Source organism: Ixodes scapularis, unplaced genomic scaffold (assembly GCF_016920785.2).
Source record: "Ixodes scapularis isolate PalLabHiFi unplaced genomic scaffold, ASM1692078v2 PGA_scaffold9__187_contigs__length_104089568, whole genome shotgun sequence".
NCBI lineage: Eukaryota > Metazoa > Arthropoda > Arachnida > Ixodida > Ixodidae > Ixodes > Ixodes scapularis.
The window spans coordinates 59,348,207-59,372,821 of record NW_024609884.1 but is presented as its reverse complement, the minus strand read 5'-3'; the positions used below and the strand labels follow the sequence as shown (position 1 = coordinate 59,372,821).

Genomic DNA, 24,615 nt, shown 5'->3' with positions numbered 1-24,615 from the left:
GGCGTTCGCCGCTAGTCGCCGAGAGATGGCGTTGTAGATGGTGCTACTATGCTCCGAAGGAGCTATATAGTGCTCTAGTGCCACCGGCCCTTGCGCGACTCGACCTGAATCGATACGTGCAGACATGCAGTTCCCGGAGTGGCCGCTGCAGGAGAAGTGGCGGCGTTGCGATCACTGTCCAGTTCTTGAGTATGGATCGAAGCCACTTTTCCAAAGCAGGCTCCATGGCAGTTTCCCAACTGAGTTGTCTAGTAGCGTTGCAGAGTATTGAATGTACCGAATACCATTCAGTCCGCTTACCGGAAGTCCATCCTGCAGAATCCAGTTCTGATTGGCGGTGGCAGAAGTTGTCAGTCAGCCATTTTGGGGATGGGCTCAAAACAACAAAAAAACAAAACATAAAAGAAACAATAAAATTGCACGAGTAAACTTAAGACTGCTTACGTGTAGGAAGGCGAAAGCATTACAGTCCCGCGGGAGAAATGTTTTCGAGTAATGTTTCTACATGCATTAAAGTTTAGGACGACGTATAGGACGACGTCCTAGAGATCGACGCCAAGTATGGAGTCTAGGACGACCTCTAGAACGACGTCAAGGACGGCGTCTAGGACGACCTTAAGGACAACCTCGAGAACGACGCCTATATACGTTTCACTTTACAATGGTCCACGGGGGACGCTACGAGCCCTCCCGACCAATCCAGCGCTGTGACCGTGTCACGTGATTACTCGCCATCATGCGAGTTGCTGCGTCCCTCCTAAGGGTCACGTGACACTCACACGACATTTGATTGCCTTAGATGACTTGTAGGCTCCTCCGCGGTACACTGTTAGGTGACAAAGTATAGAGGACGACGTCTAAGACGACTTCTAGGACGACTTCTAAGACGACTTCTAGGACGACTTTTAAAGGGGCCCTGCAATCATATTTAAGCGTCTACCTTTTTTGCGGTTTCCACGTCTCTTAGGGTTCGGGCAAGCCAGCGGGCACGGAGAGAGTAGCTAAATATCAGTGCATCATATTTTAACCAGACGACGCGGAAACCTCCTTCACCGACGGGGGCGACCCGCGGTACCGAAAGCGCGCGAAATGTGACGTCTTTGGTCCTGGGCTTACTACTGGTCAGAGCCGCTAAAAGCTTCTTTTTAATCGAAATACAAAACATAAGTGGCGCGAACCGTTTAAATTGTTTATAAAAGTAGTTTTTGCTCAGTATTTTAGATCAGAAAAGAAACAAATGCAGTTTATAAAGTACGGAAACAAGCAATGACCCGTCGACATACCCGCCACCAAGCGGTGGAAAAGGCGGCACATACTAGAAAAGAGTAGTGGGATCCGGCGCCGACATGGAAAGATCCCGGATGTACGCGGCGGCGCTGCGGTCATTTACGGACTGGAGGATCCGACCGGCTCCGAGCGTTCCGAAGGCCATCAGCGAGTAGTTCTGTCTTGCGTTTCGGCCATTTCGCGGTACGGCAGCGCGAAGTGGCTTCCATTCTGAACTGATCTTTACCCTGTGTGTGCTGCCGTTTGTGGCCAATGAAGTGTCATGCCGAATTAGTTTTAAATCGCGCAGCAAATGCAATGAGAGCCGCTCTGGCTGCCCGCTGTATACAGCCTATCCAGAACACGCTTCAGTGGCGCCCTCTCGCGCCGTCGACACGCATTGCGGCAGCCGTGAGCGCTCGCTGAACTCACTATCCCTCCTCTAGTTCACGGCCACTCGAGCAACCAAGGACGTCATGAGGGAGGTTATTTTTTGCTTGTTTTTGTAATTTTAATTTGCCTATAACTTTCAAAATAAAGCGAAATTTGAGAAAAGAAAAGTTACATTAAGTTACTACGGTCAGTCCGCTCAGGTTTGGTGCAAATTAAAAACCAGTAAAAAAGTGCTTGCAGGGCCCCTTTAAGATGACCTCTAGGACGACGTCAAGAACGACATCTAGGGCGATTTTTAGGACGACGTCGAGAACGATGCCTAGAGGACGACATCTAGGACAACGTAGAGAACGACGCCTAGAGGAGGACACTTAAGGACGCTGTGGCATATTTGCGTGGGCAGCCACGTTTGCTTGCGGAAGCCGCCGTAGATGTAAATGCTGCTGCTGATGTCGAGGCCGTAGATGTAGGTGCGGTCACCTCATAGTCCATTAAAATGAAGCACACAACGAGCACAGACAAAATCCGAAGCGCACCTTTTGCACACGGCGCTCCAGTGGTGACATCACGCTGATGACATATGACGACGCTTTATGACATCATGCAGATGACGCTTCATGACATATTTTTATGGCCATCTTTTGGGCACAATGACGCTGGCGCCGATGCCGCTTGTTTTTCATGTAATCTGACAAGCGAGGTCGTCTTAGAGGTCTGGACGACCGCAAGGACGACGCCATGGGACAGCGTCGTCCTTGAGCATACGATTGAGCAGTGTGTGCCGCACAATCACATTTTTATGGCCATTTACTACTATTTTTTGCTCAATGGGACAAGTAAGGCTTTCCCCTTAATAATCCCTGGAGGAATAAGGGACAAACACAAATCTCCAAACACAGCTATAGGTGACTGGTGCGTGACTGAAAAAATCCGCCTGGTCTCGATATCGAACCAGGAACATCTTCATTTCCAGTGGAGCACATTACCAACTGAGCTAACCAGGAGTTAAGCGTCAGTAGAGCAAATGGGTTTTACCAGTTGCCACTAGTCGAACACCAGGGATGAATGGCCTGCATTTTAAGGTTACGATGTTAACGTTCCACTGGAGTGTTAACATTGTTTATTCTGTCCAGCTCGCCTGCACCTTTGCATTAATAATGTATATAAAAGAAATGCACGCCCAGGGTTGCCAGCTACTCGCAAATTCACCTGCCAAATTTTTGTAAGGTATTTAGCCCAAAAAAAGTCAAATGTTGGGCTATGAAAATAGCCCAAATAGCTCAAAACATGAACCTTCATACAAGGTATTTGAAACAATTCTTTGGAACACTGATGACAAAATAGCAATTAGCAATTTAATAGTTTGAATCCTGGACAAAAGCTCACCGGAGAGAAGCTCACCGGACAAAAGCTCACCCATTTTTTCACAGACCCGGACAAAAGTTCACCAGGAGAAAATTTCATGTTGGTCTTAACATGAGTGCGGACAACTTTGATGCATGGGTATGACATTAGATGCTACGATAAATTAAATCTGACAGGCGTATGGTTTGTTGATTATAGATTGAAAACAAGTTTATTTATCGATTTGTAAGAAGCGAATGCGGTTCCCTACTACCTCCAGCTGTCTTGGTAGATCCGGGTGTATCTGTAACCCCTCGGAAATATTTTTCAAACGATTCTCAAGGCGCAGAGTGGTTTCTCGCACCCGCTTCACTGGGGCTGACCTTTCCGGGCTTGTGTCAGTGCTGTGGCAACGATCGCCTAATCTTGCTGTAGCCATTCAATTTGCCTCCAGACGCCTGGATGGGCGTGCCCGACAAGCGTCTGGATCCCGGAATTCCTTCTTTCGCAGTTGTTGTTCGTCCGGTCTTTATCTTGTAGAGCGTCGCCGTACATATTTCACCGTTCCAGGGAAACTCCGGTCATCTTCAATGCACAGTCAGACAAAAGGAAGAATTTTCTTCGGGTGCCGCCGAATAATGGGGGGTCTTTGGCATACGTGCAGTCAGAGTAACATAGCAGGTCGCCGATGTCACCGGTAGACTTCTCTCTGATGTAGGTTAGTCCTTCGGGCACAAGCTATGGCAGAAGGAACGCCAGCCTATCCAAAATCCCGCAAAGCTTTCTAAAGTGGTCATCTGTCTTGTATTTGTACAAAAGACCCAACTCATGTTCCTTCAAAAAAAAAATATATATATATATATGTATATATATATTTTTATTTGCAATTCGATGGTTTGTATAATACAGCTTTCCTTCAATTTCCCTTTCACATCACACTGAGATAATCCTTGATTTCAAACACATTTACGACATGCAATGATGGAAATAATTTAATTTCTTAGCCATTCACTTCAAATATTACCGTGCATTCTGCCTAACCTTTATGTGCATGTTTAGCGTGACGTAAGCACAATAAAAAAGCGAGGTTACCAAAGGGTGACTTTGCATCTTCGGTCACTCTTCGGGTTCAAAAACGTTGGTTCATGAAGTTTTTTGGACGAGGCACAAAGGTGCTCCGGCATACCTTGAGTCAAGCAAGCTTGATCTAATCAGCTCCACTCAGTTTCAGTGACCTAAATTTTGGTACCAAATCGCTGCTTCTCTGCCTGTTGTGGCTGATCTGTCCACACCTTTGCATGTGATGGGGTACCAGTTCTCCTAAAAGTGGTGCAATGTCCATCACATCCGCACTTTATCCCATCCCGTGTTTCGCCCGGGTAGCCCAAAAAATCAGATGAGCTTTTGGCCGGGTCTCTGAAAAAACGGGTGAGCTTTTGTCCGGTGAGCTTCTCTACAGTGAGCTTCTGTCCGGTGAGGTTTTGCCCGGTGAGCTTGTTTGGTTACCTTTGTTTCCTACCTGGCTCAAAAATACCAGGTTTAAGGCTTAGAAAACAAGTGCTTTAAGATTGCTTGAATCTCAAATGTGAAAAAGCCCGAAAATAGCCAACCTCTGTGCGCGCCCCACCAAAACGTAAAGACCTTCTCCAAGCTTTATACCACTATGCCCCCTGTGAAGGTGTGGTCTGTGAAGTCTCATGTAAACAGCCCAAAACAATAGAGCATTTGTTTATTTTTTAAACGGACAAAAGAATTCTACATCAGTCCAATTGCATTATTTGTTTTCTCACTATTGAGAGCAACAGTGTGCCATACAATATGTGCATAGTCTAAGGATCTGTATCTGGAAAATGCGAAAGTCAGTGAGACAGAGCCTGCCCTCGATTGGTCAGGTCTCCCCGATATTCTCTAAAAAATGCGAAACTTCAACATACTAGCCAAAAGTGTTGGTGACATATTTTTATGTAGCGGCTATTGTGTCTCATTCTGCTAAACACTGATGCAATCAAGAAAAAAATCTTTCTTGTGGTGCCAAGCAAAGGCACTAAGCTACAGATTGTACGGTCCAGGGTTTGATGCCCACCAACATGTGGAAAGTATCGCTTGCTATGATTAATCATAAATAATTATGACTAAGTAGGTCTTCTGTTTAAATGGTTACGCATTGCTTGCTACGCACTGTGTATGTTTATGTTATCTTGGTCTGTGCGTAACGCTTTTTCGCACACTCAAGCGTGACGCTTTTTGCCTAAAATCCAGCCCACAAGCATTCTGCGTTAAAATGGGACTATATTTCATGACTTGCAGCCGCAAGTGGCATCCATGGGACTATATGGCGTGACATCAAATGGCCGTCTTAAAATTAGTTGGCAAGATGTGCCATTATCTACTGAATCAGGCTATCTTTTATAAATATTGTCTCTTGAACCCGAGTGAATGCATCAATAGCCTAAGTTTTAGTGGCATCGTCTGCCCAAGGTGAACAAAATAACTCGCCTTTATCCCTGTCGTCACTAAGTCAGCCCGAGTCCCGACTTCCCTAGGAAAACGCAAGCGCTTTGAGATTTTGTGTCGTGCTGTCCGTCATTTTATTTCTCCGTGTCTCGGGGATTGGTTTGTTTCCCAACCAGCATAAAAGATGGTTTCACAACTTTTGCTTAAAGCAAAGCCCATAGCATTTTTTATAAACAATTAATTTGATCAACTTGTAAATAAAACTACCAAGATGTAACATTTATATGGTAATGTTTTATCAGTATACTGCTCAGGAAAGCTTGATTTGCATTTGGAAAGAACCAACTAGCTCAGCTCCAGCCAGTAGTTGGAAAGAAGGGTCCTCACATTTCATAATTATTAGTATTTCATCAAAGCCACAAATCGTCATAGAGATTTGTGACTGAAACCATTTCATGGGATGTCTACGACCAAACCAAAGCAACAGTGGAAACTCGGCAACACTCACTTGTCTCACTTTCTCATTGCGTTCTGTCAACACTCGGTGCCAGCGATGCACTTCCCTCAATGCAATGTGGCCAATTGTTCTTTTTTTAAATTTAATTTGACTCCAGAAGTGATTACATTTATTAAAGCTACTTTTTTATTTTAAATAGAGTGCACAACCCTTACTTTTTTTTCTCTTGGTAGAGTCAAGGTAACCAGTTTGCAAAACTGAGGCGAGAAGATTGAAGATGAAAAAAACTACACTGGACTGAAATGTTTTTTGTTCTTTTTTCCTCGGTTATTTTTGGTTTGTGGATTGGAGAGTTTGTACAGAATTAAAATTTATGGAGGGAAAAACGGGTTGAATGTTCCCGACTGGACCACGAGGATTGTTTAAAAAGGAAATATGTAAAGCATCCTTTGAGGTGCTTTTTTATATGAGCACCCACATTCTTTCCCATCTAAGAGACTGCTGTTTAAATGAATGTACCTTATCTGTTGCCAAGACTAAAATAAAATTGTTTTTCAATCTGTGTTAACGTAGGTCACATTGCACCATAAAGACTTGCATTCCAAGGATTCCAAATGCACTTTTTTATTACTGATGTTAGATATGATACACAATTTCAAAAACAACATTAACAAGCCAGTAAAATGCTTGCTATAGAACAAGAACTGCCTTCATTCACTCAATAAATTTAAAGTTAAAATGTAGAGCAAACAAGTGTGCTGCTTATGCAATCATAGCTATCGCAGCTGGAAGCAAACTCAATAATTGTGCTATCCCATTCCATTCATTTTTCAACTTTACACAGAAAGCTAGAAAAAAAGAGCCACATCTCCTCACACATAAAATGATGGGAAAATAAAATGACCACCAGAAGTTGCACAAAGTATAAAATTGCTCATGTACACATAAAACGAAACTACAGTAGAACCTCCCAGCTGAACTTCAAGGGACAAGGCAAAATTGGTCCACATATCAGAAGACAAAAGACCCCTTAGGCAACCCGAAGAAACAAAACCCAAACATTTGCAAAGTTCCGTTAATAAGAGTTCCACTCAAGCAGATCCTACTGTAGCACAAACCGCAGAAAAACTTCAAAAACAAAAAGGTTTTTTTTTTTTTTTTTTTTTTATCAGCACGAAACAAAGGTGCTTTGTGCTTCAAAACAGTTTGTACAAAACGATGTTGCTGTTCTTCGGAACACACTTATGCATGACTGATGATTTAACTAATCCTAGTTTTGGAAGGAAGACGCAACAAAATCATGATGAGAATTCGACTCCACCCTTACTCCAACAGTTAATCTGGAGAGGACAAAATATCTGCCGGCTATCAGCCTCGTGGGTGCACTGGTCTGCCCACTATCCTTCAGTTGACTCTGCCACAAGCTCCCAAATATGCTAAGGGCTTCTGCAGAGCCGAAGCCATACCACGGTCTTTGGTAGAAACGTGTGCTATCAGGAGAAGGAACCACTTCGCATGGCGTTGCTTGCAAAGACCTGGAGGGTGCTTGCTGCGTTTCGCACCACTTTGTGGGGCTTGAAAAGTCTCGCAGGTGCACTGTCCCAGCAGTGTTATGAAAGCAGGGACGCCATTTATCCAGAAGGGTGGCAGGAGAGCACAGCGTCAGGAGGGTAGTGGCAGCAGCGGCGGTGACGTAGAGCAAACTCTGGGGCCCTAGCTCAGCTTGCCCATTTCATATTTCTTGAAGATTTCCGAAGCCGTGAAGACAAGAGAGTCGACGATGCCAGCGACGGTAAAGGTTCCGCCCACAATGGCACATACCTGCAGCACAAAGGGCATTGGTGACGTCGCCAAGACCCGCTTGGCGTCAAGCTGTAACAATTAGTCATGCATTCCGCACGCAGTTCACGCAAGTCCCCATCTAACTTCTCAGGATTAAGGCGCTAATAAAAGTGCGCTGACCCAGACATTTGTAAAACAATTGCTGCTCCAAAAACTGCTCCGGCATTTCGGAGACCTTGAAGCCATTTTTTATGGTCACAGGAAAACATCACACAGCATCTGGTATGAGGCACACTCAATAAGTTACCAACCTGACTATGAAAAAAAGGTGCTACAATCAGTCACTTCTGTATTGAACATAACCCTTTCATTTTGATTATGGAACTTAGAGGAACACTAATCTCCCCTAAAAACATATTTTTTAAGTGTCTAGATAGAACAGGTATATCACAAAATAGCACCCCTCCCCTCCAAAATAAATAAATTTAGTGGAACATTTATACCGCGAAACACATGCTGCAAAACCGAAAATAACTTCTATTTTAGGGGCGACGTCTCGAAATAGGAGTTAGGTTTGGTTTTGCTCCCCATTCAAAATGTATCGCACGGCACAAATATTGTAGTAAGAGTTCTTTTCTTCAGTGCCTGGATAGAAACACATTTTGAGTTACGAGTAAAGCCGAATCGAACTTCTATTTCAAGATGTCATATTCTAAATAGAAGAAAGCCTCATCTTCGTAATATGTGTCTCACAGTGTAAATACTGCAGTAACTCTTTTTTTTTTTTCTTGGGGGGGGGGGGGGGGGATTCATTTTGTAATATACATGTCTTATCCATGCATAAAAAAAAAAAGAAGAACACGTGGAAGTACATGATCGTTTTCAGGTGCGCTAAAGAGATCTGTGATTATAAGTAGCTTTGCAGGGAGCCAACCTCATCCACTGCCAAGCCAACATAAGGATCAAGTGCCTACGTGTAGGGGTGTCGCAAACCGGCCGAGGTTCAAATTCAATCAGGTTCGACTTTTTCGAACTGTTAGTGGAAATTTCGACGAACCTTGTATTGAGGTTCGACTCGTGTGCGCATGCGCGACAGGCTGGCCAGTTGGCTTTGGATTGGATGGTGATGGCTAAGGGATGAATTAAGGGCAGCACTGATTGGTTAGGTCAGTTAATACAGAACAAAAAAATTAAGTTATTAACTTCTTCACTGACTAGAATTGGTTTCTTTTAATTGCAACTGTTCATTAAATAAAATAACCCTTTGCATAAAAAAAACATTCTCCAAACCTAGACATGCTTGTATCAAGGTCTGGCCATATTGTCCACAAAGTCGAACCGGTCGAATCTGGTGAAAAGTTAGAAGGTTTGTCGAACCGGTTCGACCCAGTCGAACCCCGAAAGTTCGACCTAAAAATCCGGTTCGACAAAAGTTCGCGACACCCTTACCTACGAGAAAGAGCAAAACTATAGGTTGCTTCAATGTGCATCGCAACAATAATTCCTTTCACCGCAGTCTTTCCCACTCTTCCTCTGCACTCGGTAATTATCTTCAATTGCAACTTTTATATGAAAGTGGGGCACGCATTTTATTAATTTGCAGACTTTTGTTTTCTTTTAATTTGCAAAGCATGTAAATGAAGCAAGGCACCCTAAAAAGAGAAAATAACAAAAGTGTCTTAAGATGCAACCCCACCCTTCGTTAGTGTGATTCTGAACCAAGAGATGGTGGTGGGATCGCCTTCAGACCTGTACATCAATGAGAGAAATCGTGGGTGGTGGCGCTTCGATACAGTGGGGCATTTTTCTATATCTTGAATTTGACATCCCTGGTCCTTCGCTTGGTCCTTCGCTTGTTTTTCTCTGAACGAGCTTTCTTTGGAACGCGCACGGCTGCGCCAGTTCTCGTGCAAGGAGGCCAGTTGCCTACGCTCCCAGCTCACGTCCCAATTAAATGCGGTCAGAACAAAATGCGAAAATCATTCTTATCCAAATGGCGAAACACATGCGCAACAAAACAATCGATGCGTTGAAAAATATAAAATTGCTTGTGCGCCGTTAGCATTCCACGGTAATTTTGAAGGCCAATTACATATCAATGTGATCAGATTTATATGACGGGCCGGGGCTATTGTCCTGAGTGCGTTTGGCTCTTTGCGGAGTTCCAGGAAAAAGTGATGACGTGATAAACTTGGGTTTCCAAACTTCTAGCTCAAGGAGTTAAATACATAAAAAATCAAAGAAAATGAACTATTTTTTCGGCGGTCAGGTGTCTCATTTAGGTAGCTGGGTATTCATTTTGAACAAAACCACGGGACTGGAGAACACAAAAGTGACACTCAGTTTTAGATATTGAGTTTGGTAAACCCACCTTAGGACTGGTGCGGGAGTCATAATAAAAAAAAAAAGCCAAAATTAAAAATTAACCAGCAGCAATAATTGATAAGAGTTAATTTTAATACGAGTTCAATGATAATCGCAATGAGACTGCCCAGGCAAACATTCTGCGTCTGTGGATAGCTTTTGCACAGAGTTTAAGCAATATACCAGCCTTAATTTGGTGATTTATGCGCGCAAATAGTGGTGTGCAAAAATGAAATAGACGCAACGGGTATAGTTTGACGCTGTATAAAATATAGTGTAAGCACGCACGTGGTACGCTGATTAAGACTGAAAAAGCGCTACATTTTACACTAGCGTTGAGCATATCGCAAGTTAAGAGCGCATCTAAAGCTAAAGCTTGTACAGATATAATGCTCAGGCCGTAATCTTTGAAGTACATACCAACTCGCCCAAGCCTCAACTTTAGCATACTTTATGACCCTCAGATTTGGTGTAAGTTGTCTCCTGAATGCTTGCAACAGAAAGGGGGAAACATTCTAACTCTGGGTTGATAGAAAAACTCCACCTACTGACAGCTACCAATAATCTCGGCGCCGATTGTGAGTATTCACTGAATGCCAACGGTCGAGTGCCTAGAACAAGTTTTTCCTCAGGTGATTTCATCCAATCGCAATTGTTCTTGACAAACAACACTGTTTATTTACGCAAACGGCCACATGTGAAGTTTAACCTATTTTGTATTGATTGTGGCACACGTGACAAGTAACGAAGGTTTTTTTTTTTTTTTTTTTTACAATCTGCGATGTAGAAGCACACAAAAAAGCACGAAATTAATCGCAGTGGGAAACAAAAACAATAAGAATAAACAACTGTGTAATCACATAAAAACTGAGGGAAGTGGACATATGCAGAATGTAGCTTTGTTTCACTAAATACATTACCAGTAAAGTATTTGGTTTTATCGTGCAAGCGAAGTGGAACATAAAAGAGCGAACATGCTGGCGTGAACTATTCTGCCACTAAAGAAGCGCACCATCCAAAGCATCGAGCTCGCTTTTATAGCTTTTTGTGCGCTCAGATCTTTTGAAAACCCAATTATAATCAATTCTATTATTTCAATTAATTTTATTAAGCGCGCCTATGTGTCTTTTTGTTTTTTGTATTTTGCCTTCAAGTGGCATTTTCTTAGTTATATATTATTTTTCTATAGAAGTCCGACAACTATAGTCTGTTTCATCATAAGAGCCGCATAATCAAAGATGTAGACAAAAAAAGAAAAAGAAAAAGAACGCAAACAGGCAAACACACATTAAAATGAAATGTAACGCCGGATTCAAAATTAGTCGTTAGTTTTTTAGAGAGCTGCAGTTTCGTAGGGCGACACTGTTACCCGTTGAATGTTATAAAAAATGCAGTACAACTGTTAGCTCAGGGTCTTTAACGTGCATTACGCAGTATATGTGGTACTCGATTGCACGACGGTAGGATGCAGATGGGCGACTGAACCCAGGGTCTCTGCTAAAGCCCCTTGATAAAGGCGTTTTTTACAAGTACCGCCAACCATTGTTGTGGAAACGCGCAAGACACGTGCCACGAGCAAGTGCTCCGTCGCCATTCGCTTTCAAGGGCCAGTCATTTTAGTGCTGCGCCGCCATTAGCCTCTAAGGGCCGTTCGACACACGGGCCTCGTACATTGGTACAACCGACGTTACTTGAAAGACCAACGCAAACACATCGAGAAGATTTAGTCCCCAGGTTCTGCAGCGTGAGCCCCGTGCTTTGAACGGAGCTCGCGCTCGAGCATTTATCCACGTGCTCTGATCTGTGGTGCCACAACACACCCACCGCACTTGGTTTAGCCTGCGAGCTAAATCAAATGACAAACGCAACTGCCAATCGTCATGATTAAAAAGTGTGACTTTCTCAGCATTAGTTTCGGTGTTAGGAAGCTCACGTAATATTGCTTTGCTTTGTCGCGAACTGTTTAAACATTTGTGGAGGACGGAAAAGTGTTTCCTGTGATTTCAGATAAAGCTTCAGATAACTGACAACCATCATTTTAAGCACCAAGATGTGTATGAAGCGTAGCTTATTCAGTGGCTCTAGTTTAGCCCGACCTCATAGGCACAGAAAGAGGACGAACAGCTTGACCTCGGGCTCTTGGCGCTGCTTCAGTGGCTTCATCAGCCAGTACCGTTGGCTGCATCCCGAACTAAGGTAAAGCAAAGCAAATATTCAGACCTTAAGGTTTCACAAGCCAATCAAACAAAAATCACTTAACACGCCCCAATAAAAAAAAAATGCGGATTTATTTTGACTAACTGGAAATCTTTTGACGAGCAAGCGAAATCTCAGATTCGCCTCCGTCGGATTGCGGGAACCTCGGCCGATATTTAAACCCGGCAAATATGGATTCATGGGCCAGCGCGTTGGCTCAGAGACACTGAGACGATTTAATGTTTTGTTTTAATATCATTTCCACTAGCTTATTTAGTGGCACTAATTGTCACTTAAGAGCCACCGAGGTGGTTTATGAAACAAACTATAGCCACACCATTCCGACCAGCATGGTTTGATTGCGAAAATGATTTTTGCAAGTGATAAAAACATTAAAATGTTTTCGCACACGTGGCGGAATCTGAAATGACGGAATGCATTTTATGGCGCCCATTTCATTTGAATCGCGTCGGGCATGTTTACCGATGCACAGTAGAATGTGCACAAGAGTAGCTGTGGTGCACCCGCAGTTTCGCGCTTGTTGTTCTGACTTCCCTGGCTCGCTCATTGCAGGCGTCCAGGCATCCGACACCCTGATATCTGGCACTTTTTCTGTCTTTCATGTGGTGTTCCAAGCGGCACACGACGGAAAATGCACATCGAGCTGTTCTTGAACACGTGTCGCCATCTGTGCTTTATATTAAGAAACTACAGTTTGCCGTAACTGAATGGGAAAAGTTTGAAGTCTTATAACATTATTAACATGTAATATATCAATATGGAAGTTCTGAAAAATGCAATATTAAAGGATGCTTCACAATTTAATGTCTCGTTATTTTGATTAGTTGACGTGATTCGTTTTTATACACACCGTGCGACCCGACTGGCGCGCCGCCGCGCGGCCGGTACCGAAGGTAGGCAGTGAGAACCCCAGAGAAAACGAAACCGAAACCACGCCGCGTACGTTGGTACGCATTGAAGTCGGAGTGGTGCGGTTGCGCTGGGTTCACAGCATGAAGTGCTGCCTGTGCTGCGGTGCTTCAATAGTTATGCGTCGTAACTCGTGGAGACAAAGTTTAACAGTTTTTCACCTCGCCGATGTTTTGTGGGACAGCGACAACGATGGAGCCGTGCCGTACGGCGCGAGAAGTTTGGTCTCCCGATCATGTCTGCCACTGTGTCGGCACGGCTGACATATTCTACACTGCCACTTTGCGCTCTGCGTTTGTTTTCGTATCAGTAACGCCTACATGTGTCAGCGCCGATGGGACGAACTGAAATGCCATCCCACACTCGCGGGTATGCAGTGCCAATTTCGTTGGAGGAATGCCCTCCAAAGAAGTTTCGTCCCCATCGTACCTGTTGATGATATTTCCAGAAGAGTATGGCACGCAATCTGTACTTCACGAAGAAAGATTCGAACGGTAAAAAAAGTGACAAATGTAAATCTAAAGAAAATAACAATGAAACTCGGAATCACTGGAGAATCGACATTTGAGTATGGAAGTTTATGTGGTGTGCTTTCTTTCTTGATCAGCCTCCTTTTGGATGTGGAAACGCTGACACCCCGAGTTCTGTAGACAACAATTTTTTTTCTCGCCTTTAGAGCCACCTATCGCAAAGTGGTTCGAACTGGAAGTACCGTCCCACTGGTCCCTTCCTACCTGTAAAGTGTGCACCTCCCACGATGAGTGGTATTATCTGGCAGCCTTTGACGGTCAAAGCCAGTTCCCATTTAGTTACGCCGCCCAAACTAAATTTCCACCTGGTTTCGCTATGCCAACTCTTTTTGTTATAATAAGTGTTGTGCTAAGTGACGGTCATGTCAAAGTACCTGTGCGCGGAAAATCAGCACCTCGCACAACCGGTTATTACACAACAGCTGACCGCAAAAGCCCTTGGCGGCCAAACCGTGCGTTGGCCGACAACTTTGTTTTCTCGGCTTTGGAACCACCTTTCGTAAAGTTGTTTCAATTGGAAGTACAGTCCACTAGTCCCTTCCTACCTCTAAAGTCTCCAACTCCCCCGACCAGTGGTATTCTCTTGACAGCCTTTTCATGGTCAAAACCGGTTCCCATTGAGTTACGCCGCCCAAACCAAATTTTCAGCTGGTTTCCCATGCCACTTTTTTTTGTATAATAAGTGCTGTGTCATGTTACTGTCAAGTCCAAGCACCTGTGTGCCCAAATCTGCACTTTGCACAGCCCGTTATAACACAACATTTTGGGTCCAATATTGAATATCCCGTACAGTTTATTTCTTTATTCGTTAGAAACATAACTTTCACATCTGCTGTCTTAAAGAAACTTGGCACTCTTCGTGCACAAACTTAGTGAACATCTCACTCGCCTCCAAATATCATCGTTCCAGCAGTCCTAGGTTTACAGCGACGAGCGAAATGAATTTCCCACTCAGAGCAATTATGGTGGCGGCCGTCTTGTTTTTCGGAAAATTGCTCCAACTCCTTTTTCGGCCCCAACTAGAGAAATTACCCCTAATAACGACTCAAACTCAATATATAAGAAGTGGAGAACAGCTAAATGCCCTTCTGCCCCAGCACTCATGCAACGTCACCCTCAACTTATCGGCTCAAAAAGCAAAAGTTTCGTCCGTGCGCGCTTCCGCCGCCACAGCTTGGCATGCGAAAAGGCGCCGCAGGCTGCTGAACGCGCCTCACAGTCGAACGCCAGCTCCTCCGCTAGCGGCGCTGCGCGCATTCTTCAAAGCGCCCCCTATAGTTCCCGCACGGAGTGTATGGCGCCATAAAATAATACCATTTTAAAGTTTATTTTTTATTTCAAAGTATACATTATCTGTACAGTTCGTTACTCACTTTTTTAATTTATTACATCCAACCGAACGCTCACGTAAAATATCGAGTATGATAGGACGTTATAACTCGAGAAATAATTGTTTCGATATTAGGGACTGTGGCCTATTAAAAGATTAATAATTAACTAACAACTAGAAATAATCGTAATATCGAGACATTAAAGCATTGTTGAGAAACAGCTCTTTGATTCAACATTAACTTTATAATTGTAAGCTACATAGAAAGAAAGTTATAAGCCGTCAAAAAAGCACCAAAACGTCATGAACGGTGGGGTTGCACCTTAAAGGGGCACTGACACCCCAAAGGTCGTATTCTTTTTAATTGTCTAAAACGATACAAGTTATAGTCATAGACAGGGATGGGCAGTATTTCAAATACAAGTATTTGAAATACGTATTTCAAATACTTTGTGTATTTTGCATTTGCATTTAATTACAAATTGGGTAATGTATTTGACGTGTGTATTTAAATACAAAAACGTGGGTATTTGAAATACAATTTTAATTAAATACAATTTTGTGGGCGAAAATACATCCCTCGAATTTATTGTCACTGTCCAGAGCAGGAAGAAAACCACGTTCTGCACCGAATGCAGCGTCTCTCAATCAAGCACAAGCGTTTAGTGACTTTGTGATTACGGTGCTAGTCCAGGGCAAGAATAGGGACGAAATCGACGTTCACAGGCAGACTGGCTAAATAAGTGCCTGTGACAACTTGTGATGCTTTCCAGCCTGATTTCCATCTATATTTTTGCCTGGAACATTCTAAATGCGCGGGTCGTCCAGAATTTCGTAACTGGTGCGAGTTGCAACAATAAAAAATTATGTAGCTAGTGCTGCGCGTCTTGGTCGTCTCGGTTCTTTGTTGGTCTATACCAAAATGTAATCGACAAAAAAAGCTGCTTCGAGCTCTGTACTTTTTTCACCTATTACGTCCAAGCTGATTATTTATTTTTTTTTTTTTTTTTGTGATCGTATTTCTATTACGTTACCAGAGCCTCGCACACTAACTCCCGAGTGTGCGATGCAAAATTAAAATGAGATACCCAGAAACCCATTGCAGGTGCCCTGAAGTCTCTGACGCTATTTTTGAGGAATGTAATTGGAAAAGTATTTGGAGGAGACCAAATACATTTGGTTGTATTTGTATCTTGTACTTAAATGCTTTTTTGGAAATGTAATTAGATTTGTAATTAAATACATTTTCGACGAAGTATTTTGTATTTGTATTTCGATACATATTTGCATGTATTTTGCCCATCCCTGGTCATAGACAAACAAAAAAAAAAACTGCATCACAAAAAAAAAAAATTTCACCCCGTGCGCGCGCGCACCTTTTTATTTTTGTTGTTTATATTTCCCGTGCTCACCTCTTTGCTTCTTCTGATCGGTGACGTCAAAAATCAGGAAATTTAGAAGCTTTGTAGGCGACATTTCTATAACATTTAATAACGGCAATCATAAAACATGTTTTTTTAACGCAATTGCAAACGCACTACGGCCCCTCTTTTAGAAATACCAAAAATCAGATTTCAATGTGATGTCGCTTCCTGGATTTGTATCCTCCCACGGAAAACTTGGCGGCGCTCGAGCAGAGAATTATCGGCGAGTCGGGGAAGAAACCGTTTTTTTTCCGTGCCGGCGCCCTTCTATCCCGCCTGCTCACCTCCTCCTCGCTTCGTCGCAGTGGCAATGGCGCTTTGCTTCATAGCGTGGAGCAGAGGTCCGAAAGGAAGTCGAGTCGCAGGAGACCGCAAAATTTGACCCACTGCACTGGCGGGGATTGCACGGGAACTTCAAATTCGGCATTTGGAAATTGTTTTTTTTTTTTTTTCAATTCAGAAATACTGAATTCCCACGTTTCGAATTTTGAGGGTAATGTCTTGGCATCGTTTTCAACCGTTTCGGATAATAAAAAAAAATTATGATTTTGATGTGTCAGTTTGGGATTCAGACTAAACTTCCTACACTTCATCTCAATGACAAACCAACTTTGGTGTCTCCACTGTCCGAAAATGTTTTTGTCAACAAGAAGTTTTAAACCTTTCTGGACAAAAAAGAGCCGCACGGAGTCAAAGTTAGGTAAATAAGCAAAAACGTTACCGTCAAATCCCCCAACAGGGTGTCTTTCAAAATAATGTTTTTTTAAAATCCCCGACTTTTCCAGGTGTTACCTAAAGTATTTTATCAAAATTCCCTGACTGGCTCCTAAGGGACAGGGCATGTCTGAAACGAGTTTTTGTGAAAACACTAGTATATATGACAGCCAACAGGGCTGGTGACCAGCACTGAATCACATGACGTTGTCAGTTCATTTTTGATATTTTTTATTTACTAAATAAACACCTTGTTAAAAAAAAGAAAAGAAACACTGGGAAAATATGTGCTCAGTCTCATGGGTGCCATCTTGAATAAGCCATTAGTTTGACCACCAGGGTGGCGGTATACATCCGTTGCGAGCAAAAAATGCTGCATACTCCACCAACATTCTAAGGTTGATTCTGTGTTCCTCCTCCATTCGTCTTCCCTTCTCTGCTTCTCAGCGGCTGCGTACTGCGGCTCAGTTTCTACTAGTTTCACATTGTCATTCTGCCCAAGGTCACCGCAACTGCAATGTTACTTAAAGGGCAATTACAGCCGAAAACAAAACCAAAATAAATGACCGGTATTTATTTAGTGGCACGAAATTTGATCACAGCCGAAATATTATGTCAATGGGAAGCTGCATACTCCACCAAAACCAATTTTAAAGATGCGACCAGCTGCTCTTTAGCGGCGGGCAGCGAGCGGGTTAATTTTTAGTTAAGCAACACTGGGCGAAGCATACCACAGCACCCCTCCGACGTCACGTCACGGTGGTGCTGCAGTTGATTCCGCACGCTGTGCCGCATACCGGACCACCACGGTGACATCACATAGCGGCCGCACAGCTGATGATCAATGTTGCCATCCCTCCCAAGCAGATAATTTCAGTTTTGCCGTAGACGCCCCAAATCAAACTTTGAGGCGTGATATTTATAAACTACATACAATATTTCCATGAGCGTCGCTGAGCGAGCACGTACGTGGCCAAATGGTTATCGTGCTTGGCTGTTGCGCAGAAGATCTGGGTTCGATTCGAGGCAGCGGAATGTTCTTTTCTTTCTTCTTTGTACTTGGCGTTCTCCCAAATTCGAGAACTTTCTTGTCTGATCGAGTAAAGAATATTCTACGCGCCAAACGCTCTAGGCTGAATGTTCCAAAGACCCACGCGGCCACAAAAGGTGCTCCGCGTGGCAAGCCGCATTCAGTTTCGCCCCAGCGTTCGATCCCGCTGTTACACCGCCATCGACGCCCGCGACACTCCATTGTTATCTTCCGTTTCCTTTTTATTTTGGGCACAAGTTCGCCCCATTAAACATTTAGTTTGTTTCAGTTTTCGTCGCCTCATCAATGGTCATTCCATGACAATATCGAGAAAAACAAATTATACATTGTAATTCAGGGAACTGACTGAGTTGCAAACAGTCATAATTCCAAATTCGAAAATATTGACCAAAGTTACCCTTTAACCTTAGATACCTAGGAAGCCCAAGTTATGGATGAAGGCCTCGACTATAGCAAAACTTTTATTTCTTATCTGAATTCTTTCTAAGGACCGAACCATCCTTTTTCTTGTTTAGCAAATCAAATGTAGGCATCATTCTTTTCCCATAGAGAACTAATATATAACTATATGTGGTTGTATAAAAAAAACAAGACCTCCTGTAAATTACAATATGCCCTAATGGTGAACAAATATTTATACACACATTTCCCTTTCAACCAGAAAATTTCAACATTTTCCCTCTATCCGATTTAAATTGCAATGGCAGCATTTTGTGGAGACTTCTTATTGGAGTGCCTTGCTATGGGGCTGTCCTCAACTTGCACACCCAAGGAGAGGATTAGCCAAGAATTGGTGACAATTAAAGTAAACCTCAATAAAGTGCTAGAACATTTTTGGTTAATAGGCTATTTTAGAGTTTTTTTATCAACAAATAAAGTAGGAAAAATTATGCTGACTTCTCCATACTGCTTTCAGCTACTTCATTATCATACCAAAACCGTACTGACATTGATGTAAAAAACAGCATGCACACTAATACCCTTGTAATCTTTAGCATGTTTCTGGCCGAAGCATTTGATATATAAAACTTGCTTGTAAGAAAGTTGTGATCATCACTCACTCTGTTGCTCAAGAAGATAACATATACTGCAAATGTGGAGTTGTGTTTCGCAAGAGAACTCACACCAAGGAGGTATCTGATTGTGCTCGTGCTACAAACACCGCTGTACAAAACTGCAGTTGCTGACGTTGTTATGATCTGCTAGGAAGAGCTATGCGCACCAGTGCCGCAGCCCCGCACCGCTGCGACAGCACGTGGCATCGTCTTAAGCCACATCCGCATGTGCTTGGCAACTAGCTTTGACGGAGTTGGAGCACTGCTTGCCCTGACAATGCAGCACTAAATGGTTGATGCCAAGTATAGGTTCAAATACATGCAACTCAACCATCTTATTTTTGTTTCATAGCTTCAGAGTATGCAACACATTTCTTTTTAGGTCCGTCCTGTTTGCTCTTTTTGCCTTTGATTTCTCCAATTCCTCTTTTCAATGAGCTCCACGCCCCATCTGCAGCGTCTTCTTCGTCAAATCGGTGTTGGCCACCCCACCGGCAGATGACACGGCATCCCAGACCACCCGTTGGGCAATCAAAGATTGTTCCTTGAAGTTGTCAACGAGACGTTCCTTGTTGATGGACTAGGGAGAAAGATTGCCTAGAGATGCGCCTTTCAAGAGGAAGCCACTCGGGTTGAATCAGGGGGTTCCCCAAAGATCCCCCGTGCAGAGATTTCTGTCAGCATAACAGCAGAGTCACCTGCAAAGTGTGTCAGACAGCAGACACGTCTTTTGCTGTTGCTCAGAACCTGACTGATGCTGGTTGGGGTGGAAATTCCCTGACATTTCCATAACTTTTCCAGACTCACCGAATTCCCTGACAACTCCCGGTTTTTGCAGTTGGTAGAAGCCAGCCAAACGAATGCCACATTCTAAAGATTGCCCACTCATTTCTTTTGCCGAAATATGGGCTAAAAACAAAAAAACTACCGAAATATCACTCACCCCCTTAAATTCATGCCATGTCTGACGGAGCTCATTCCAATTTCCACACTTCAAAGGGCAACTCTGGTCAATTTCAAGAAATTCGAGTTACTGGTTCATTCTATATCACGAGGTAGTAATAAATGGTTCTACGTCATTTCTTTCAAAGTATAAAGGCCCGTTCACACTCTTGCGACCGAGTACGACTGAGAGAGACGAGATCTCTTAAAACTTTTTAAATGTTTTTAGAATGAGGGAACACACTGGCATTGTGGCGCCATCTATGCGGTGACCCTGGAACTGCATTTCACAAGAGCGAAGCTTTTGCGGGATTTCCGAGGTCAAATGTGCGTAATACCCATAGAAAGGCTCGTTTATAACATTGACAAAAGTTTTTCGAGCCAAGAAAGAAAGGATAATGCGCGAGAAATAAAAAAAATATGCCGGACCGCCGAGTTTACACTGCTTCCTAATAGATGGCGCCAGTGTGTTCTCTGGTTTAAGAAGTTTTAAGGAACCCAGGTTTAAGAGGTCGCAAGAGTGTGAACGGGCCTTAATATTTTTCGCACCATTTTCATTTAAAACTTACCACAAACCGAGCCCTTGACTGCGGCAAGCAACATTACTCGTGTATCGTCACCTACATGCGCTAACCAAGTGGTACAAATTGTGACATCACATACAGGTGGGAGGCCGCAGCTCGGCACAAGGGCAGGAGTGTCGTCTGCTATGATCAGCTACACCCGACGACGCATCCACTACCGCGACTGCAGCTTGTGGCGACTTTTCCCTAAGGCTTGTTTTGGAAACATTAGTAGAAAGTGAAGTTCAATAAACCACATGTAAGTATGTCGCAGCGGGTTTGTAGAAGTATGCTGCGCTCAGTGTCGGGAACTGGCTTTCTCGCACACAACGGGATGCTGCCAACGATGACGCATGCTCACACAAGCAGATGCGCATTCTGCAAATCACGTGGCCAATGATGGGCACGCTGCTAGAGCCGCCTGTAGGCTTTGCTTGAAAAAGTATAAAATAAGCAAACAAATCTCCCTGAGCGCCTGACCATGACATAGGTAACGCAGGATGGGCTGCGCCAACACTGTAGTATTGGCTGCGCTGTTGGCTACGCCACGCATCGCCAGCTAGGAATAGCATTTTTTGGTAAGTTCGCACACCTCACACTTTGTTTGCGAGTTTCATCTACTTTTAGGCAGCATTAGATCAAAATATTTGGCGTCTGGTTTTCTTAGGCGATACTAAAAGAGAACTGCATTATATTCTTAAAGGGGCCCTGCAATCATATTTAAGCGTCTACCTTTTTTGCGGTTTCCACGTCTCTCGGGATTCGGGCAAGCCAGCGGGCACGGAGAGAGAAACTAAATATCACTGCATCATACTTTAACCGGACGACGCGAAAACCTCCTCCACCGACGGGGGCGACCCGCGGTACCGAAAGCGTGCAAAATGATCTATGCAACGACAAGCGGGATTGGGCTGGGCGTGTGCCAGGTGTAAGTGTCGTCTGCACTGCACTATTCATCTCGTTTTGGTGTCAACGACATTCGACAACGCCTGAACAACAGCTACCTAATCCAAAGGCATCATCTGAATGCGGATAGCATCCCAGTTCTGAAATGCTATCTCACTCCCCCACATTCGCTCTAGTTAATTAAAAAAGTGATATTTTGTTCGCTGCCAAAACCGAAACATTGTTCTACTTAGTTTTTCCCGCCATCCAAATGTGACGTCAACAGTGGGCAGAGAGGCGCGGCCGTCAATCGGCTACGCTCGCGCCCGCCTTTCTTACGTCTAACATCGAGAAAGCAGGAGCGTTCACGCTATCTGAAGTTGTTGAAGTTGCACGAAGTATGACCTTGGCCTACGTGCTAAAGTATGAAAAAGTAAAAATAAAAACGGAAGCAATCGGGATTTTGAGAAAACTGTATTTGCAACTCAGTACGCTCAAGCTGTGGCTCACTACTTTCGTGAAATCGCTAGCAAATCCGCTCTCCTTCTATCAAAAGCTGGCAGTTACGCTGGTGAAAAAAAGTAGAAGAATCAATACATTTTTTGACAAATTACCCAAGAACCACAAAGAATGCTCGGAATGTGGCTACAGGTGCCCCATATGCTCGTGTTACCTGAAGGAACGTGCCATTTGTTCTAGACTTTCTTTCGAAAAGTTACGGTTGCAGATGCCAGCATGTGTAACTGCTTTTGTAGCATGTATAGGCTTATTGGTGCTTAAGTAATTTAGCAAAATATCTATAGACCATTGCAGAAAAGTGCTTCTCCGGTCGGTGCCATTTTCAACGTTCGTGCGTGTGGCACGCGCTTTGCTCGCCTTCCAAAGCGACGAACATGCGCAGGCTGGGCTGTGACCTAACACATGTAGACTGATTCTCGTAAACATTGAAATGTATACAGTGAGATCAGCGGAATTTGTGTAGGCCATATGGCAGGTTACTGTTCGTGAAGACTGTGCTAAAATAAAAACAAAAATAACTCTGCAACCACCAAGCTAAACATCAAGTTGGAATGAAACGCGTATAAAATACACAAATACACAATTCATCTTCAAATAAAGAATATTTGCTTGAAAATACAGTAGTGCATAAAGCACAGAAATGAATAAAAAAAAAAAAAAAACAAGTTAAGAAAAGTTGCCCCCAAACAATATTTGTACCCTTTTTTTTTTTTTTTTAATGTTGGAGTAGAATGCAATGCACTCAAACACTCATTCACGAGTGCACATGGGAAGGGGGTAATTCTATTTAAGATTTTTTTAAAATCAAGTTTTGGTTTTGCACAGCTTCTATCAGCAGTAAATTTACATGCCTCCTCTGAACAACAATATTTTCATGGTCTTAAAAACTTTTCAGCCATGTATAACCTTTCTCCGCAATAGAACAAAATGAAGATGGTTCCACCACTTCTTCTGCGAGAGAATATTGCACACCAACCATTTGACAAACCAGGCAACCGCTCTATCGTATATTAATGAAGCTCAACACCTGCTCCCTGAATCTCTGCAATACCAGACACAAATAGCGATGTGTCGAAAGTCGAAAGTCAAGTCTAAACTCAGACTTGAACACTGTTTAGACGTTTCACTTCTTGTCAGTGGAACTCCCAGAGTAGCCAGAGCTAGATGCGATGTCCAAAACAAATATAGTGTTTATGAAAAAGAAAAAAAAAATTACTGAATCAGTAGTGAACAACAAATGTGACTGCACCAAATGTCGACCATAGTGCTGGAATGACCAATATTTTTCTCTACATTATTAGCGCTCCTTTTTGGACGGATGTCGTAGTGGGCACAGCCGGCTTGAGTGTGCGCTTGCCGCTCATGATGCTTCTCCAGCTGCTGAAGGATACTCAACTCGTAGCACACGGCTATAAAGTATTCCGAGCATAAGTAAGAATGCTTCACGTGACACTAGTTCTCTCGGCACACAGCTTACGCAAAAGCACCTTGACGTAGCTCCCCTCCACTGCTGACAGGGAGAACATTTTTCCCTCACAAAAACAAGGGTAAAAATGAAGCTTTTCCTGGCACTGTTCCTACAGTCTACCGCGGAGCACAGATTGCAACCAATTGCAAAGGAACTTTCAACCTTGAAGCTGTGACAATCGCTGGCGCCCGGAAACCCGCTGCACGGCTGCCCGGGTCACTCGTCTGCCTGCCCGTCGGTGACGCACACGAGTAGGAAAAAGTAGGGATTTTGTTCTTGTTGCCAGTAGAGAGTCGCCTCTTGGAACCCTCGCAGCCAGCGTAACTTGGAAATTCAATAACTTCACAAAATTCTTTTATCTTTATAAAATATTTTGGGTATCAGTTGAGAAACCGTTACTGATGTGGTCTGCCAATTTCCAGTCAAATCAAAAACTATAGAAAAATCGGGGAGTTCCCCTTTAAAGGGATACTTCAACGAAATTTAAAATGTACCCGTCATGTTCACAAATAGGCTGAATATGATCCACAGCATCTGTAAATGACAATCGCATGTTTGTATATTGAGCCTGATGGCTGTATTTTTCGTTATAAACGGCCACTCTGGCAAGTGCTCGGAGAGCGGCCAGCGGAGAGCATGTGACATCCGGAGAAATTGTGACGTAGATTGTCTCGGGACGAGCAAAGCTGCGGCGAGGCTGACGTCGTCAGGATATCCTAGCCGTTCCAGCCACCGAAGTGGCCGAAGCATGCCAACAATCGGGCCACCGCAACTAACCCCAAAGCTGCCTTTGTATGAATTTTGAATGACGGGTTAATCTTCTATAACCTTGTAGAGGGACAATAGCGACGTCTGGAACACACAGAAGAGAGTCCAGGTGAGAAAGGAGTTTTTTCTTCCCCTCTTCTCTCGTGGTGGCCGTAGAGCTGGCAGGATGACGTGAGGTTC

At 43.6% G+C, this 24,615-nt stretch overlaps 1 protein-coding gene across 1 annotated transcript in view; it reads right to left on the bottom strand.

Moving 5' to 3' along the window:
• Positions 1-6,522: 6,522 nt before the first annotated feature.
• The window catches only part of LOC8032833 (endoplasmic reticulum-Golgi intermediate compartment protein 1), a 39,567-nt gene continuing 21,474 nt past the window's right edge, over positions 6,523-24,615 (bottom strand). The window contains exon 9 of the mRNA XM_002400958.5: positions 6,523-7,735. Coding sequence (XP_002401002.1) covers positions 7,628-7,735 — 108 coding nt within the window. The 3' untranslated portion in view covers positions 6,523-7,627. The remainder of the gene's footprint in view (positions 7,736-24,615) is intronic.